A 17,033-nucleotide genomic window follows, 5' to 3' on the forward strand; every position below is an offset into this window, starting at 1 on the left:
TCTGCTCCCGCGAAGACAACTGGTGACGCTAAAGCAGAGCGAAAAGAGGCAACACGAGACAAACCCCAGCTCGTGCGTTCACACGAACACATTTTCACTGGTGCCATCAGTGTAACTTCCTGCACAAAAGCCCAACTTTTGGCCCATTTGGGTGCCTAAATCTCAAGTCTGCCCCAGCAGCACTGGTATAATTACAGGGCTAATTTTGTACGGGTGTACTTACAGTGCTGTTTCGCACGGCTGCTCTCAGAACACTCAAGAACAATTCCCACCGACACAGCTGAAATACCAAGAGCTGCTGCACTGAAGGTGGTATTTGAGGACCTTTTCACCAGTTTTCCACTCCCTGGGTACAACTGGTGCTGCTCTCTGGGGAGACAAGCCCTCGATTAAGTAAAGGATATGTTTAGGATAAATAGGTTTAAGCCAGATTTAAAATCAATTGAAGTGTGTTCCCAGAGCAGCTTTTCATCCAGTTTTATTAAGCCAAAAACCAAATCTGTTTGGGCATAATAAATGCAGGGAAATGAAGCACACGATGCTCACGGAGCGTGACTGTTGGCAGGGCAGAGCAGGAGGGCCAGTTCTAACACAATTATGGAAATAACCACACTCTGCATTACTGTGATTCTCATTATGGATAAACTGCTCACGCTCTGAGAGTCACAAGACTGGCAATCCAAGTTTAATTTTCAAGTTTAATGAACATTATTTACCGACTCCCGAATTCATGCTGACAAGTGCTTTTCAAATGGTATATTAGCTCCTGGCCTGCATGCTCTCCAAAGTTTGTATTTCCAGATGCCTCCTGATCCTGCTGCTAAAGGGTCAGAAGTCATTATCACTTTCCTCTAGTGGCTCTGGCTTCCTTGCTCGGTGACTGGATTTGCTCGGGGAGATTTCCACACTGTCGTCTTCCATATCATCCTCTTCCTCATCTTCATCTTCATCGAGGCCAATCTCACTATCCCCCGAGTCCTCCTGCAGGAAAGCAAACAGAATTCACCACCAGTTCAGTTCCAGGCATCTTTGCCAGCTCAGACGTAAAGGCAGGCACTGCTGGCTGACAGTAAGTCACCTCCTCCCCTGCGCGCTGCAATCACACACCTCAGGGCTACGGACTACGTCTGGACTGGTATGGATCCAGATCTGGACTTGCACTGGGGAGCAGCAGCAGGTTCTGCAAGAGGTTTTGTTCCAGCTCAGGCTGCTGGCCTTCCAAACTAATGAAAAGTCAGAGCTCAGCTGCCTCGAGGAGCTAACGGCCCACAGGGCTTTCACTAGCAGCTCCCCGCTTCGGTCAACAGTGGCTGCTCCGTTCAATTTATTGCAAACCTCCTTCCCCGCTTCACTGGGCTGACAAAAACAAACTCCCTGACTTCTGCTGAATCTGTGCTATTAAAAACCTTGCAGGGAGTTTAACTTTAAAGCAATACTTACTGTGAGACCAAAGAATCAAGTTGTAGTGAAAGAAAATAACTGCAGGAGAGAAACCCACCTGTGCTGTGGTGATGATCCTGCGCGTGCCTTGCCGTGCTGGGGCAGATCTCCCCTTGGAGAACCAGAGAGGAAAGAACAGGAGAGGCAGAGCAGGAAAGAGAAGTAACACAATGTAAAAAAACCCCAGAAAAGTAACCAGAGCAGGGAAGCAGGGAGCAAAGCCGAGGACAGCTCAGGCATCACATGCCACATGAGCCAGTGGCAGAGGCTGGGCATACAGCCCTGAACCTGCTCTCTTCTCCACTCCATAACCTGATTAACGCTTTGAGGGGTTCACACCAGCCTCACCAGTTTCCCTCCCTGATCTCAGACCCAGAGACGCCTGCAAGGGTCCCTAAGCGAGCCTCTCAGCCCTGTGCCTGCTGTATTAAGAGGGCAGAGCCATGAGACAAAGTGGCTGCAGCTAAGGAGAATAAGAGGCATGAGGCCTTGGCTTCCACACCTGGGTGGGCTGTGCCGACAGGGAGACACAGGAGAAAGCTGTGAACAGGGAAGTCCAAAGGAAGGAGAAATTGCAGAGAATGGCTATCCAAAGCTGTCAAGAACGCGGTCAAGGACAATCAGGCCGCACCGTGACTAAGGTCACAACATCACAATCTGAAGCACTGGCACTCCTGACCCTGCCCAGAAACGTTTCAGAATGCCAGCGGCATAAATCATCCCCCAGAAGGCAGCAAACAGCCTTAGCCACATCCAGTCTGGCTGAAGCACACAGCAGAACATGGTCTCCAAGCTCCTTTCCAGAGAAAAGGTGAGGATGGGCAGAAAAATGGGCAGCTCATCCCTCTCCATCGAGAGACTTCACTCCCCTATGGCTGCAGTGCCTCCAGGTCTCTGCAACGGGCACTTAGCAGCAGCGCTATCTGCTCTCTCCTGGCCCTGCCTGCAGGAGAAACACTGCCCAGAGTTTTCCGTAGCTCACCCAGCAGCGTCCCTATGCCCTGTAGAGGTGGGTTCCCCCACTTGCTTCCCTCTTAATTTACACCTTCTCCTGGGGACCTTGGAGCCACGCTAGCTCCAGTAACCTTGGCCTCCTGCTCCCCCCGGGTCTGGTGTCTGTATTGGACTCTGCAAAGGGGTTTCTGAAAATCACGTTCTTTGTTTCAGAGAGGCTTCATTTCTACACCACGAAGGCAGCGAAAGGCAGGGCAGTACTGAGAGGCAGATAATCCCCCAGCAGCAGAGAGCTTCCTGCTGGGTGCAGGGATGGTGTCCGAACTCCCGGCACACCACCCTCCCTCCAGAGAGGCAGCAGGGTGGGGTGTCTGCTGGACAGTCAGAAAGGCTGCATCTGCACAGGACATGAACAGGCAGCACGGGGAGAAAGTCATGGTAGTTTTGAAGTGGTTGTACCATTTCCTAGCGCAGTTTTGGCCCACGCCAACTAGAAGTCTCCAAAACAATATTCCAGCATCACCTAGGGACCAGGACAGCCTCGCCACTCCTGGCAGGACGTGGCTTGGATGGCAGCAGCTTTTTGGGATGGTGGGGAGAACTTACTGCATGGATGCAAACCATATCACAGCGGCTGGCTGCAGCCTCCTAGTACAGATGGAGGACTGAAGGACTGATGCTGTTGGTACAGCCCACTGCGAGGGCTCCAAGGAGTGTGTTTTTAGAGGAAGGTAGGGGATTTAGATCCACACATCTAACTCCTGCTACACTGCACTGACCCCCTCTTCCCAGCAATCTGCCCCAACACCTTAGCAGAACGGCATTACTGCAGCCCGCGTGCCACTCAGTACGCACTGCAGGCTGAGGCTGAGGCACAAGGCGGTGCAGAGCCCCAGAAGCAAAAGAAAAACAAGAAAATGGGTGTCTGTGCAGATGAGGGAGCAGTCAGCTGGAGGAAAGGAGGGGAAAAGCAGGCCTGGGAATGATATTCAGCAGGTAAAAATGTATTTCTCTAGCGGAGGAAAGGGCTGTCATTCTAAGGCACTGTCAGAAAAGCTCTACAGGCACATGGGATGGTTACTTACATCTTCCTCTGTGTCTCCACCTTGCATTGTTCCCACGATCCGTGCGCCAGCTCTTCCTGAAAGAGCAAAGGGAATCACTGTAAAGCCTGGCTCATAATTAACGCTGAGGGAGAATGAAAGATAAAGTTCAGAGTTTACGTGGTAAAGGACTCGTCAGATGGCAGCGAGAGGATGAGATCCCAGTGCATCATGTGAGCTCAGGAGAAGGAAGAGGAGGGTAAGGCTGACAGTAATTCCACTCAGGATGTTAATTCCAGAGCTACCTTATGCCAGTATGACAGTTCTGACAGGACAAGGGGCAATGGACACATTAAGAAACTGGAAATTCTACCTGAACACAATAAACCACTTTTTGTGTTACTATGAGTGTGGTCAAACATTGGAACAAGGTTGCCAGGAGAAGCTGTGGAGCGTCCATCCATGGAGACAGTGAAAACCCACCTGGATGTGGTCTTGGACATCCTGCTCAAGCCCCCTGTTTGAGCAGAGGGGCTGGACTAGATGATCTTGAGCGGCAACTTCCAACCTAAACAATTCTGTGATTTGGCATATTCCTTCCTCACAAAAACCCGCTTTTTCCATGCCCTTCAGAGAGCTCCCTGCGCTCAGATCCTTAGGGACTGACATTTCAAAGGAATGCTAGGCAGTGCCAAGGCAAATCCCAAAAATTTCATGTTGGGAGTTGGATGAGTAAGTCTGAAGAGGGAGGTGGAGATCTCAAGGTTGTAGGGAGGTCACTGAGAAGGCAGAACACTTGTGCCTCGCTTTGTTACTTTTGGCTATGTAGAGGCCATACGAAATGGGAAAGATCATGGTCTCCTTTGCTGGGAAGGGAGCCCGGAAGGCGTTGGGAATAGGGACAGCAGAGTTGTGACTGGGGAAATTCTGTGTGTGGGCTGAGCGGGTGACTCAGCCCAGCTTCCTGCAGCCTCAGCCCTCGCTCGGCACTAACCGATGCCTATCTCACAGTCCTGCTGTGACCACCGCGTTTCACCCTCTGTTTATCTCCTGTCAGCACCAGTTTTGTCTATGACAAATATCTCCAATCTTAACAAAATCAATTTTATTTATTTTTCATCATGAAAACAAAGCAACTTTAAAATATATCCTGTCAAACCAATTTGGTACCTCCCAAGGTAGAGAGGAAGACAGGTGCCTGTTGTCCCTTTTGCAGACTGATTTGGGTTACTTGTAGGAAAAAGCTGGCTAACTCATCTAGAAGTCACCAAAACCCCCTTGTTGCATCAAGGCAGATAATTTAAAGGATTTGATGTCTTCAAATAAAAAGCAGTGTCCTCTGTCCATCAGGCTGCTGGGAGCACAGGTAGGAGATGGATGTAAGACAACTCCTGGGCAGAAGGTATCTCTTCAAGCTTTAGAGAGTTTTGCTCTAATTTATGCTAGACTAAACTATGTAAATTTGGAGCTGATTACAACTGGCATCATTAGATGACAACAGAACCACATTTTCGCCCAGCCTACAGAAGGGTCCGAGAGTTTAAGTGCAATTTTGCTACGTAGAAGGCTCAGAATAAAGCGTTACATAGGGAGTTATTACCTCAAAAGGAGAAAGAAGCAGGAAGCTCCTAAAATTTACTGGTAAGACAAAGCTGAGTGAGATCTTGAATGTGGAAGAGAATCAAGGTATCATGTAAGGAGAGCTGATGAAATAGGACAGTTTGAAAATGCTGAGGGAAGAGCTTAGGGAACGCTAACAGAAGGTCTGCGGGATGCTGCTCTTCCATCAGTGGAAATGGTAAGGACATCTTGTGGGCAAGATGAGAATTAGGTACTGCCCAGACTTTGATCCCTTCATCGTTTAAGCCAGGAGCACCTCTTTGAACTAGTGACTGTGGCCTCAGCAGGATTAGGCCCTGTAGCACAGCCCTGGGACACTCAGGGCAGACACCCCGGGATGCAGAGGCCTGGGAGCTTCAGGCTCTGCGTTATGCTGAAGAGAAAGCACATTTTCCACCCTGGTAGGAGAGCTTCCATGACAAAGGCGGGAGCGTTATTTTAACTTTCAGATTGTAAACCCTCAAGTTTCCGTGTGTGGGAGCAAGAGGAATGACACACAGTGCATTTCGGTGTGCACTGCGGGGAGGCAGGAAGCAGAGGAGTCGTCTGCACAGGACAGGGAGAGGTGGCAGGTACAGGGGTGTTTGTCACTTAGTTTCCTGGGTTAAATTTAGCTGGGCTCAGCTTGCTGCGGCATTAGTGCTGCACCGCTCTGGGCACAGAGGCTCACGCAGCTTCCAAGCGGCTGAGAGCCTGTTATGTTTACTTATAGATAATGTGAATTCAGCCGGGACAGACTGTACGAAGTCATAATTAGGTAAAATGTTAGTAATGAAGAGACTGTAATTCACTGCGCCTTTGGATTGAAATCTAACCTCGGTGCATCGCCACTGAGCTATCGAAGATCAGAAGCAACGTGCATCCCTGACTGTAAGCCTGTGAGCATTTGCCGTTCTCCCCTGCCGGTGACGTTTGCCACGGTACCAACCCGTGCAGCCGCCTACAATGGATCCACAGGACTAGAATGATTTACATCTTCTTACCCAGCAGTGGGTCTATGTCAACCCTGAGCCGGACAGCCCGAAGTGACGCTTAACCCGAGAGGTTAGGACAAGCTACCATGAGGGGAAGGGTAGGTTTGCAGCTGAAACATTTTGCTCCCAGTTTGGAGACCCGTGTTCAGTGTCCAGCTCGTAATGCCAATTCACAGCATGAGCTCCGATAAGACAGCTCCCTCCATTCCGCACGCAGAAAATTGGGATAAACCTTTTGCCTGATCTTCTCTGATCTGCAGGGCCTTTGAGCAGCCCGTTCTGAAGCGTGAGTGCAGCCCTCAGCACAAGGCCCTGATCCCAGCAGCATTCTCTAGGCATTGCCAAAGTACAATGGTTCATCAAGCACACTACAGCCGCTGCCCAGGATGAGCGTATTTCCATTTGTTTCTTACACCCTCTAGGAAAAGGTGCGAGTCACCTGTCTCAATGTCACCATCGCAGACCTACCACCTCTCCCTCTCCGCTATGTCCAGTGCCGCAACGGCCGGCGTACAGGCTGAAAGCGTATGGAAACACCTCCTCCCCCCCAGGGAGCTCCCTTTGCTGACAGAAAACATACAGCCAAAGGCAGCTCTGCTCGAGCAGATGCTGAGGTGGCGGGAGGAAGCTCCACTTCAAGCTTCACTTCTGTGAATTCCAAACCACAGCTCCTTTCTGGTGTTTCCAAACACACCGCGTTGCCTTGCCCCACCCACATCAGCCTGGTAATACGTGACCAGCAGCTTCCATACCAGGAAACTAAAGACTTTGCAGACTCTTATCTGGGGGATGGGAATCTCCATAGCTGCCCACAGAGATACACCAAGATGAGAAAAGCAGCTGTATTTCTCCCTCCCCAGACGAGCTTCCTCCAAGCACTGGCCCTCAGGCCCAGCCGCTCACTCAGTGTCGCCTGTTTTTTCCCCTCCCGCTTGACCTGCGGAAGCAAGGAAGAGACTGAGAGACTCATCTGACTCTCCAGGATTATTTGTATACTGTTTGCCATTAGAACTTATTTCACTTTACTCGAGAAGTATATTCACTCCCGAAGCACAGTCACGAGGACCCACTGCATGCCGTGCATACACAGCCCCGGTCAGGGTAAAATGGCACTTTGGAAAATAATTTCTTTCCTTGTGAACTTCACAAAGTTCCAGGAGAGCATTACCACTTTGGTAGAGTCCTGTGAGGAGCAATGAGAGCAGGTGCATTTGTGGATTTTTTCCCCTTGACTTCGTACATCATCAAACAGCTGGAGAACTTCAACCTGGCTCACACACAGCCAAATACCTTCTCGCCTGAGCTGTCCTTTATGCCTCAGCCTTCTCCTTCTGCCACCCTCACGGCATCTGCGAAATCCAGGCCCGCTCATCTCATTTTCAGACTCTGAATCACAGCAAACACATGCAGTGAGACGCCTGCCCACACCAGGGTCCATGAAGAATCACCAGGAAGAGAGCAGCCTGGCCAGGTTAGAAGAGGTGTTTGTTTCTGTGGCTCTGTACTTGTTAACTGCCAAGAAATCAGGCGGGGATCTTTAGAGGAGCTCTGGGGTACAAACAATGCCCACAAATCCTGCATGGAAAGGCAAGGTAAGAAGAGTTCAGTGCCCAGCAGGCCTGTCTCACGACTGATGGTGTCCGAGTCAGCTCTGCCCCGCCGATGCTGCGCCAGGGGCACTTCAGTTATCAATGTGGCATGGCTCGGAACAAGACCTTTTCTTCTGGTTTTCAACAACACAAACTCCACACACACTGACTGCAGCAGTGGGGGTACCCTGATCACAGTTTCTCAAGGGTTTCCAAACAGACTGACTGGGGGGAATGACTTGAGAACGGTAGAGACGGAGGGAACATCCTGCACTAAGCTGCATGCCAGTAATAGGGCTGTCCCTACGGATGAAGCAGAGAGATGAAGGATGGGGTCATACAGCACTGGAATGGTGCCTGACAACTGCAGCGAGCTTCAGCAGGTTTTTCTTATCAAGAATCATTTCCACAACAGAGAAGAATAAAAAAAATTTTGAGAAAACCTGCAGATCTGTTATCATCTTGTATTTGTAAAGATAAATGCACTTGTATATATGTCTGGTCTTGGACTCAGAGTTGTGATTTCCTTTATGAACAAGAGAGAAGGGAAGAAACAGTCTAGTTATTTAATGTGCCTTTAAAAAAATCAGGCAGGTGACAGCCACAGGAACTCAGTGTGAAGAAGACATCCAACAAGGAGCTGGCAGCTGTTGCACATTCCTAACTGAATCCCTCCACTTCCCTGCATACTGACAGCAGACCTGTGGCTTCTACACACCTGGGGAGGTTAGAGGGAAGGAAAACATTCCAGAAATTCAGTAGCAGAAGTCAGAACATGCACATGAGCTGGAGAGAGAATTTCCACAAGCGGAGTCTGACCATTTCCACTGAGATCAGGACTTCCCTACTTTTCAGCTTGCATGCTATACAGAGGGATTTGGAAACACAACTTGGTAGGCTTTCCTGGGAAGATTTCCCTCTACTATGTCAAAACTCTAAATTTTCTCTACAGGACGAAGAAAATGAGGGCTAATTCAGCCTCTGCAACCTCCCCACCCATCTCTGGGAGATGCGTCTGTACAGGCCTGGCTATGGCACAGGAATAGCTGGCACTGGCAAGCCAGCCCATATCCACAGACACATGGGACACGCTGTCTGCCCCTGAACTCACCTCTGCTTTGATTGTCACATATTTGGTTCCACTTCTTCCAATAAAGTACACTTTGCTTTCTTAGTAAAACCCCTTTATTCTCATCTGCTGCATCCAGAGACCTATTTCTTCCTGCTGTCTTAAACAGTGCAGGTTTCACAGGCAGAGATTTTATCCATCCGGTAGCAAGTACACTCGCTATCCTGGCTGCCAGCACAGCATTGGCACATCGATCCTCTGGGTCAGTTCCACGTAGGTAAGAGGCTCCAAGTGAGCTGCGCTCTCGCTCTTTGACTTGGGACAGATTGCTGAAAAACATTCAGGGTTTTATGCAGCTGTCTTCTTACAGTAAAGACCGGCTGAAGCTGTCACTGTCTCAGTAGTGAAATGGTCCCTGTGGTCCAAACAGGACAAAAACTGCCCCTTAACACCAACATTATAAAAGGAGACGGAACAGCTAAAGCATTGGGATGACCGGTTTACAGGAGCTGTGTGGAATAGGGGGTGATTTACCACAGCCAGGCACAGTTCTGCAAGCGTGGATCATTTCTGCTGCGTTCGGAGGCATTTCCGCCGCCTGCCTCGTTGCAAGCACAGTGTGCGCCAGCCCACCACGGCCAACCCCATCAGCCAGCACTACCATGGGTGAGAGGGGATCCTGAACTTGCCCAAGATGCCAAAATGCATTTCAGAACTCTGGTCCAAATGAGACTGGAAAGATGGATCTGCACTTGTAATCACAGCATCGCTTCAAAATCTGCCACTTTTGATTGGGTGGATGAAAACACCCCAGTTCCAAGGGAGACTGGACAGGTTCTTAGGAAAAAAAAAAATCTACGGACTGTTTGTGGAAACCACATCTGGCTGAGGAAATCCTGGTGGGGTTGAAACAGTTTGAGAATGGGAAGGAACCTGAGAGAAGTTCCTACACTCTTCCCTAGACGCTTTATTTTGGCAAGTGCTAGAGGCAGGCGACCAGGCTAGATGGCTCTTGTGCCTCACCCGCCATGGCAGCTTCTACATTTCTGGGACAAGGCTTTGCATGCCTTACCCTGATGTCCACCCCGTCTGCACATGAAAAACCAGCCTGCTGCAAACTACTGCCTCATGGCCTGTTTCAGGCAAGAGGTTTCTTTACACTGCGGATGGTTCAGACCTTCAACATGGCAAGAATTTCTTTGGCTCCCTGACAAAACATGTGTCTTACTCTGAATGTCATCACTAACTCATGGCTTGACCTCAGGGAAGTCCATGCATCTATTTTATTTATGTAACAGCCTCACTTACCTATTGCCAGACAGAATAAAAGCAGATTTGAACTTTTATTCACATTGACAATGTTAAAAATTAAAATTATAGGTGATACATCAATGTATTCTCTAAGTTACAAAGTAAATTATTAGTGACACATGGATTTATTTTCATAAGCCCCATCAAGGAAGAAACTTGCCTGTAAATGTGATATTGCGGTAACAAAACGGATTGTAGTTTCACACACCCAGTAAGCCAGCATCTGTCAGATTGGTGACTACCCTCCCAGCCATTTATCCCACCCCCCATGCCTGCTCCCTGCTTGCACCAAAACCCTCCCGGTTTCCTAAAGCTGGGTTTGCTGTGTTGCTGAACCAGCAGCACTGGACAACGGAGACACAAGCTTCCTCCTTAACCTGCTACTGCCTATTCCTCTTTGTACGTGGGAAATCGGGGTTCGATTTTCTCTCTGTACCACAGGAGCTAGCAGCCTGTCCTATCTCCCCCAGCTAACACACTTTTCCGCTCCATGGGAGACTAAATCCTATACCTTCAAGTCTTTTAATTGGCTAAAAGAATAAAACCAGGAGCGATACTGTCAAAGCTGCATTTAGTTTGAATTTTGCTGCCTCTGGACCAACCTGATGAAAGGACTCTTGAGGGTGAAAGTGTGTTGATTTTTCTCAATTATACCAAGTGGCCTAATAAGAGAGATTATCTCTCCCTAGGAATCTTGCCTCTATAATGGCAAAACAACCTGGAAGACCTGCCCTCCTATTACAGACTGAGGGAGGAAGTCCTATCTTACAACACTAATAACCTGGAAGTCAGAGATGTAAAACTGAATCACAGCAACTACAGGAACTGACCACGTGGACCATTTCTCCTCAGTTTGAGAGCAAACAAGGCTCAAGCACCACCACATAAGAAGACACAAAACTTCAAAAAGCAGTAATTAATACATAATAATGTTCTTGTTACGCTGCCTTAATACTTAACTGTATTTTAAATGCAAACTGCCTGTGCTGAAGAAATATGTACAGATTCTTGGTTGTGTTTAATGACAAATAGCCATTTCTGGCCTGATTTTCTAAAGAAGCTGGAGCACCTGACATTACTCTCCCATCTTGACATGTCTCCAGCACTTCAGTTGGTAAGGGTCATGCAGTCACACACGTAACCTCTCTATCAAGGAGGGACCTGGGGCCAAAGGGTCCTGCTTACACAGATGGAGAGGTGCAGATCTGAGCCTGTTCCCAGTGTTAGAACTGCTTGTGCTCTGGATCAGGCTGGAGCTCCCACAGGAAAGCTTTGGCCTGACCAGTGTGTCTTCATACAGTCCAAGCTTTTGTTTCTATGTTCTGCACAGGTAAGAAAGGGCAGGACTGAGCAATCTCCCTCTAACACCAGCAGCAGAGATATCCCAAGGATGAGTTTTCCTCAACAAAAAGGGTAGACGTTTTGAATCAAAGCTGGTAGTACGGACAGAGAGCCCGCTGTTAGTCTCACAGTGTGACTACAGCTACAGAAACTGGGTGACTTGCCCAAGATGATGATGAGTAGCCTTAGCAAAGTGGAAAAAGTGAGCCAACCACCTTTCCCTTAAGAGTCTAACAATGTTTGATTCCATCCCTGCCAGCACCGGGGCACTGGTTCCACCCCAGAGATTGCACCAGAGCACAGCGGACTGAAGTGCTGTGAGTTAGAAGGGGGATATACAACCCTACTCCTCCTGGAGGACCTATAGGAAAGGCATCTCAGGAGTTATTGAACATACCTGGAGCTGCTTCAGTAGTTCACAGCAGGTGAGAGGCAAAAAGAGGAGAGGGAGCTAAGGGAGGCTTCCAACTCACACAGAGATAAGGAGGGTAAGGATTGGGATGGCGACCATGCAGTCAGCAAACACCACGCTCAGAGTATGCAAAACGCAGAAGATCATAATCTGCCAGAAGTAGTTTACTAAACCTACAAAAGCATGGAAAGCAATCTAAACAGCACGGCAGAGGAAACATCTCAGGGATCTGAACTGCTTGCTTTAAGTCTGACAAGCTAATGCTGAGTCTCCAGTGAGTGTAATTAATGATAACAAAGCTCTTCCTACAAAAAAGATCTACTTGCAACAAAACTACTGATGTTATAATAGAGCTTTTTGCTTCTAAAACTGATACAAAGAGCTGACTCTGGCTGCAACCAGTACCCATATCACTAGCTTGTGATGTCCCCTGAGATGAGGCATCACTGTTACAAGTCACCAAAAACTGTACAGACCTTTCCTTGGGAAACTGCAATGTAAAAATCCTTAGTAAATATTAGTGTTTCTAGCACTTCTACAGATTTTTAAGTTCTATGAAAAACAGAGGAATTGAGGATAAAAATGCTTGAATTATACTGACTTGAGAACTTCAGCTTCTTGCTCTGGTCTCAGTCAGAGAGGGGAGAGCAGAATTCAACCCAGAAAACCCCCCATACTTGCCATTTATCTAAGTAACAGATTCCAGCAGAAGTAGTGGCACATGAAATTATCCACACAGACACTTCATCCAGATCCCAGAGAGGCTGGTGGCCAGATTCACTCACCGCTAATGAGAACAACAAGAACCAACTTGATTTTCTGGTTCCATTTTGCTTGACCGTAGACTAAGCAGAACATTTCTTTTTCCCCCTAAGTGAAACACAGGGCCTCAGACAGTAATTTCTCTGAGTTGCTTCTGACCAGGGCTGTAGGAATCAGCAGCCATAGGCTGCAGTTCCACTCCACATGAACAGTGGCAGAAGCCAGACGTCATTCCCTCAAAGAAAGGGCTCAGATGTCTTGCACGCATGACTGTCAGTGCAGGTGGTTTTATGGACTCACTAAGGTCTCCTTTTGAGGAAGACTCTACTAGAACAAGTGTCTACAGCTGAAAGGAAATAGATGTTTTGCAGTGAGAAATACTATCACTTTTCTAAGGCTTTGTATAAAGCTACTTCAGAATCTGCAATACCAAGGAAGGACTTTCCTCACACGGTACTCTTTTCAGTAAATATTCCTTAATTTGCCTTTAATTTGAGCAGTGCCCAAGTCCTTGAACAATAACAGTCTTTCTCCATTTAAGGTTACTCAGATAATTCCAGCATACCCTTCAGAAAAAAGGCAACTAAGGAAAGGTTAAGATACCTTGCAGCAGTGATTCTGTGGCGACGCGCTGCTTCATGACGTGCCTGTCTTCCACTTCACTGTCGGATCCTTCGTCCTCTTGAATCTCTACGTCGGAATCATCGTTATCTGGTTGAAACAAAAGCCGTTGATAAATATCTCAAGCCAACCCACAACTCAGAACAGCAGCTGGATGCAAGAGACGCTAGCAGTCTCTGCCTTTGTTCAAGTCCAAGGCTAATTAAAATGTGGCTGCGGACAGAGCACTGGCCCTGCTGATGAGCACAGGGACACAGCCAACGTCCACATCCTAAGGAAGGCAGACTTCTACACCTAAGTGCCAAAGCAGCATACAATAGAAACAGTTGTCTTGGGACAATCCTCAGATTGTACAGTACAGGCGCTGTTCTAAAAACGGGTAGAATTCTGTTCTTCTGGGTATGAAGCCTACGTGCAGTCAGAAGGTGCAATTTCAGCAACTGATTTAAAGATAAAAATCTTTTAAGGCTTTGGGAAGCGTGGGTTTATTCATACAGCTCAAATTCTTTTACCCTGACATAAGCAGTACCAAAACCCCTCCTCCCCTTAGACTCTTTGCCTTTCATGTTAGAAAAGCACAGTGAGACATCCCTAGATAAATGAAAGCAGTTCCAGCCAAACCCAGGATGGCTGGAGAGATGGAAAAGCTTTCAAGATGCAGAAACTTCTTCCAATATTTTCACAATCTGCCTTTGTTTTCTTCTTCCTATCCAAACTGAAGCCTACTTAGTCCTGTACTGCCACTTCCCCAGTCACCAAACTGGAACAAACCTAAAGGGCTTTGATTAAATTGTCCTCCAGACGTTTGAAAGGATGACAGAGCGTTCAGATGCCTAAAGTGCCTGCAAAGAAAAGGGTAGGCTGTTCTCTCCATTGGCTGTACGAGTCCTTCCTTGAGCTTGACATGCACAATAACCAAACTGATTGTCCTCTGAGAATCTGCTTCAGGTGGCAAGTTGGTGCAGAAGCGTGTGGAAAACTTGGAAAAGGCTCTGCTCCATTTAAAGCTCCTTCTATCCCAACAGCTTCTTCCCTTTCCCCTTGTTCATGCCAGCCTGCTTGTGCAAGCCCCTTGGCTCACTGAGGCCAAGCTCTGCCTTTCAGCTGCTGTCCACTTGCGATTATTTACTTCCCTCTCCAAACATGTGAGCCACATCCTCAGCTCCTGTTACCTTCTGAACTCTTCTCACTCCCGCAGAGATGAGCCCCTCCACGCCAGCTGATCCCACAGCCTACAGGAGCTTATGGAATCAGCCACGCTATGCCAAACCCAACAGGACCCCGTGTGAGGTCGGCACCCATAGCAACAATAGCTGATAATTATTCAGAGAAAATAGGCAATTCTTTCCCAGGTACATTTAATTACACACATGTCTGAGCTGAAAATGGAAATAACTACTTTAATTATGATTAGTAATGAGCTGGCACATCTTTGCAATATTTAATTATGGGACAATATACAAATATTAGACATTTTTCCATAATCTTTTTCATTGCAGTATTAAGTTAATGACAAAATGTAACAGCAAGGGGTGTATCTGGTACCCTGGTAAGATTACCAGGTTCCAACAATGCTAGCTACAATTTCTCTGTGTGTTGCACCTTCTTCTTTGGCAAGTGACGGAATCACTCACTGCTGCGTGACCTGAACCCTCTTTCTGTTTACCTGGTATTCAGGAAAACAAGGTTTTCTTCAGCCCTTACATGGGCAAAGTCCTTGGGAAGAGCCATGTGGAGCCTAAATAAAGGATTCGGGTTCCTGCTCTGTATGTTAAAGAGCAAGACTACCTTGGCTGTGATGGCTGTCACTGCTGCTGCTAAAAGGCTGTTCTTATTTTGTGAGGGTTATTTTTCCCTTCTTTTATTCTTTGGGTTTTTTTGAGCAGCAATTCCTCCCTTGCAGGTTTTGCCACCTGTGCTCCTCCTGTTCTGCAGCACCGCTACCCACAGCTGAGGACGCCGCGTAGGGCCCTTACGAGCACTTTGCCAAACCACTCCTATTTCATCCCCATTAGCGCTTTCTGCTCCTCGCTGGGGTCTCCTGAGCACGAGCCGCCAGCTGAGATGGGGACTAATGGAGCCAGCGCTCTCCGCAGCCAAGGCCAAGTGGCAAACCCAGCTAACGCCACTTTGGGGACGGGACTTACAGCAGAGAAGCAGAGCGATGCGGTTCTGTTCTGCGCCGTGGCAGGGCTGTAATGGGGGCTGTAATGTCTCATAATGTCTCATTTTACTTTTCTGGAAACCTTTTTTTTTTTAAATCTTTTGTGGTAACAGACTCTCAGATACAACATAAAATATATTTCCCTTGGGACAAAGCAGTAATAAGAAGACAAGGCATGACTGGCATCTCCCTTTTGCTGTACGCAGACGTGCTCCTTCCTACCCAGGCTGATGGCTTCATGCTCTCCTGAACCACGTGAACCCTTCCAGCTCCCTGTAGTGCACTCCTGGGCACTCCAGCCATTCCTGACTCATTTCAACTTGCACAAGGAAGCTCATTTCATCATATAATTCCCCACAGTATCTTTCTGTTGGAAAGTGGGACTTGCAGGAAGATCCCACAGTGAGTAAGTGCCCCTGCAATAGAGTGATACCTACTGTGGAGGGAGCATCAATGGCTGGAGGGCCTCAAGCTGCTGCTTTATGAAAGGAAATGGTTTAAACTCAGCTTTTTCACTCTCATCCAGCCCTTTTCTTCTTTTCCTCAGCTTCCTTGCTATTCTCAATCGCTTGTTTCATCACACTCTTGCTTTTATCCTTCTCCCTCACTAACTCAGATGATGTAACTCTCGCCTGTCAGTGCTGAAGTCGCAGTTTTCTGCTGTTCAGCCCAGGCGTGGATGCCACAGACTGCTCTGGCGAGCCTCAGGAAAGCATGTGCTGTGCCCCAGCTTGTCGCTCAGTGTGCTTGGCAAGCCAACCCAACAGCAACTGAATGCCTAGCTTTCATTTACGCCTTTAAAAATCACAGATTGCTTTTCAATACAAATGAAGAGAAGATTAATCATGTGAATTATCAGCATATAAGCTTAACGCATGATTTTTCCTACCAAGTTGTGACTTTGAAATACAACTTGTTACAGATCTATGGCAAGAGTTTGGATTTTCTTTGAATAGCTTAGCTGGGATCCTGATGCACATAACCCAGCACGAAGCATCACTGTGTTGCTATAGCAAATGCACGCCAGAGGATCAGAAAAGTGGCAGCTGCAAATGCAAATTCAGCAACAGTAAACCTGTGCCTCCAAGCCCCCTGCTCACTTGGAAAGACACGGAGCAACTTTTTCATTTACAAAAGCATAAATGCATTGCCCTAACCCAGCTCAGTGGCTGCTGTCACCAAGCCTGGTGGTGTCCATTGCACATGGTCCACATAGAAGTCCAGTCTACAAGCCAAGTTATTCTCAGCTGAGCAGAATTGCGCTGGGCCAAATCCCCAGGGACATGAAAGCAGAATATACTGCTGAAAATTTATTTAAATACATAAGATAAAGACAAGTTGAGTACAGGCTTCTTAGCGGGATTAAACAACAGACCAATCTAATGCTGTTTGTGACCCCTACCTAGAGCGCTACAGGCTTCCACCATCCTACATCCCTCATCGTACATGCCCAGCGTGTCCAGTTTTCACCAAAATATTCTTGGTATTCATAAAAAGGTGACAATACAGAAAGTTTCATTTAACAACATACAGAAGGAAACTACTTGTAGCCCTAGGAGTAGTAACAACCACATCCGTGTAACACATCGTAACAGAAATTACAATGCCACAATTCCAGGGAGGCAAGGAATATTCTCTATGGAGAAAATGCAGATTTTTCTAAGTATCAGCACAAAGCAACAAAGACAATAAAGCATACTGCTACGAATACCCACGTACTAGTACACAGAGTA

The 17,033-nt window shown here is 47.6% G+C and overlaps 1 protein-coding gene across 1 annotated transcript in view; it reads right to left on the bottom strand.

Moving 5' to 3' along the window:
- Positions 1 to 828: 828 nt before the first annotated feature.
- The window catches only part of CLUAP1 (clusterin associated protein 1), a gene marked incomplete at its 5' end in the record, with an annotated part of 57,745 nt that continues 41,540 nt past the window's right edge, over positions 829 to 17,033 (bottom strand). The window contains 4 exons of the mRNA XM_010150182.1: positions 829 to 981; positions 1,499 to 1,552; positions 3,480 to 3,535; positions 13,119 to 13,226. Of these exons, the coding sequence (XP_010148484.1) occupies positions 829 to 981; positions 1,499 to 1,552; positions 3,480 to 3,535; positions 13,119 to 13,226 (371 nt within the window). The remainder of the gene's footprint in view (positions 982 to 1,498; positions 1,553 to 3,479; positions 3,536 to 13,118; positions 13,227 to 17,033) is intronic.

The sequence above is a fragment of the Eurypyga helias genome, unplaced genomic scaffold (assembly GCF_000690775.1).
Source record: "Eurypyga helias isolate BGI_N326 unplaced genomic scaffold, ASM69077v1 scaffold14724, whole genome shotgun sequence".
In the NCBI taxonomy this organism is placed as follows: domain Eukaryota; kingdom Metazoa; phylum Chordata; class Aves; order Eurypygiformes; family Eurypygidae; genus Eurypyga; species Eurypyga helias.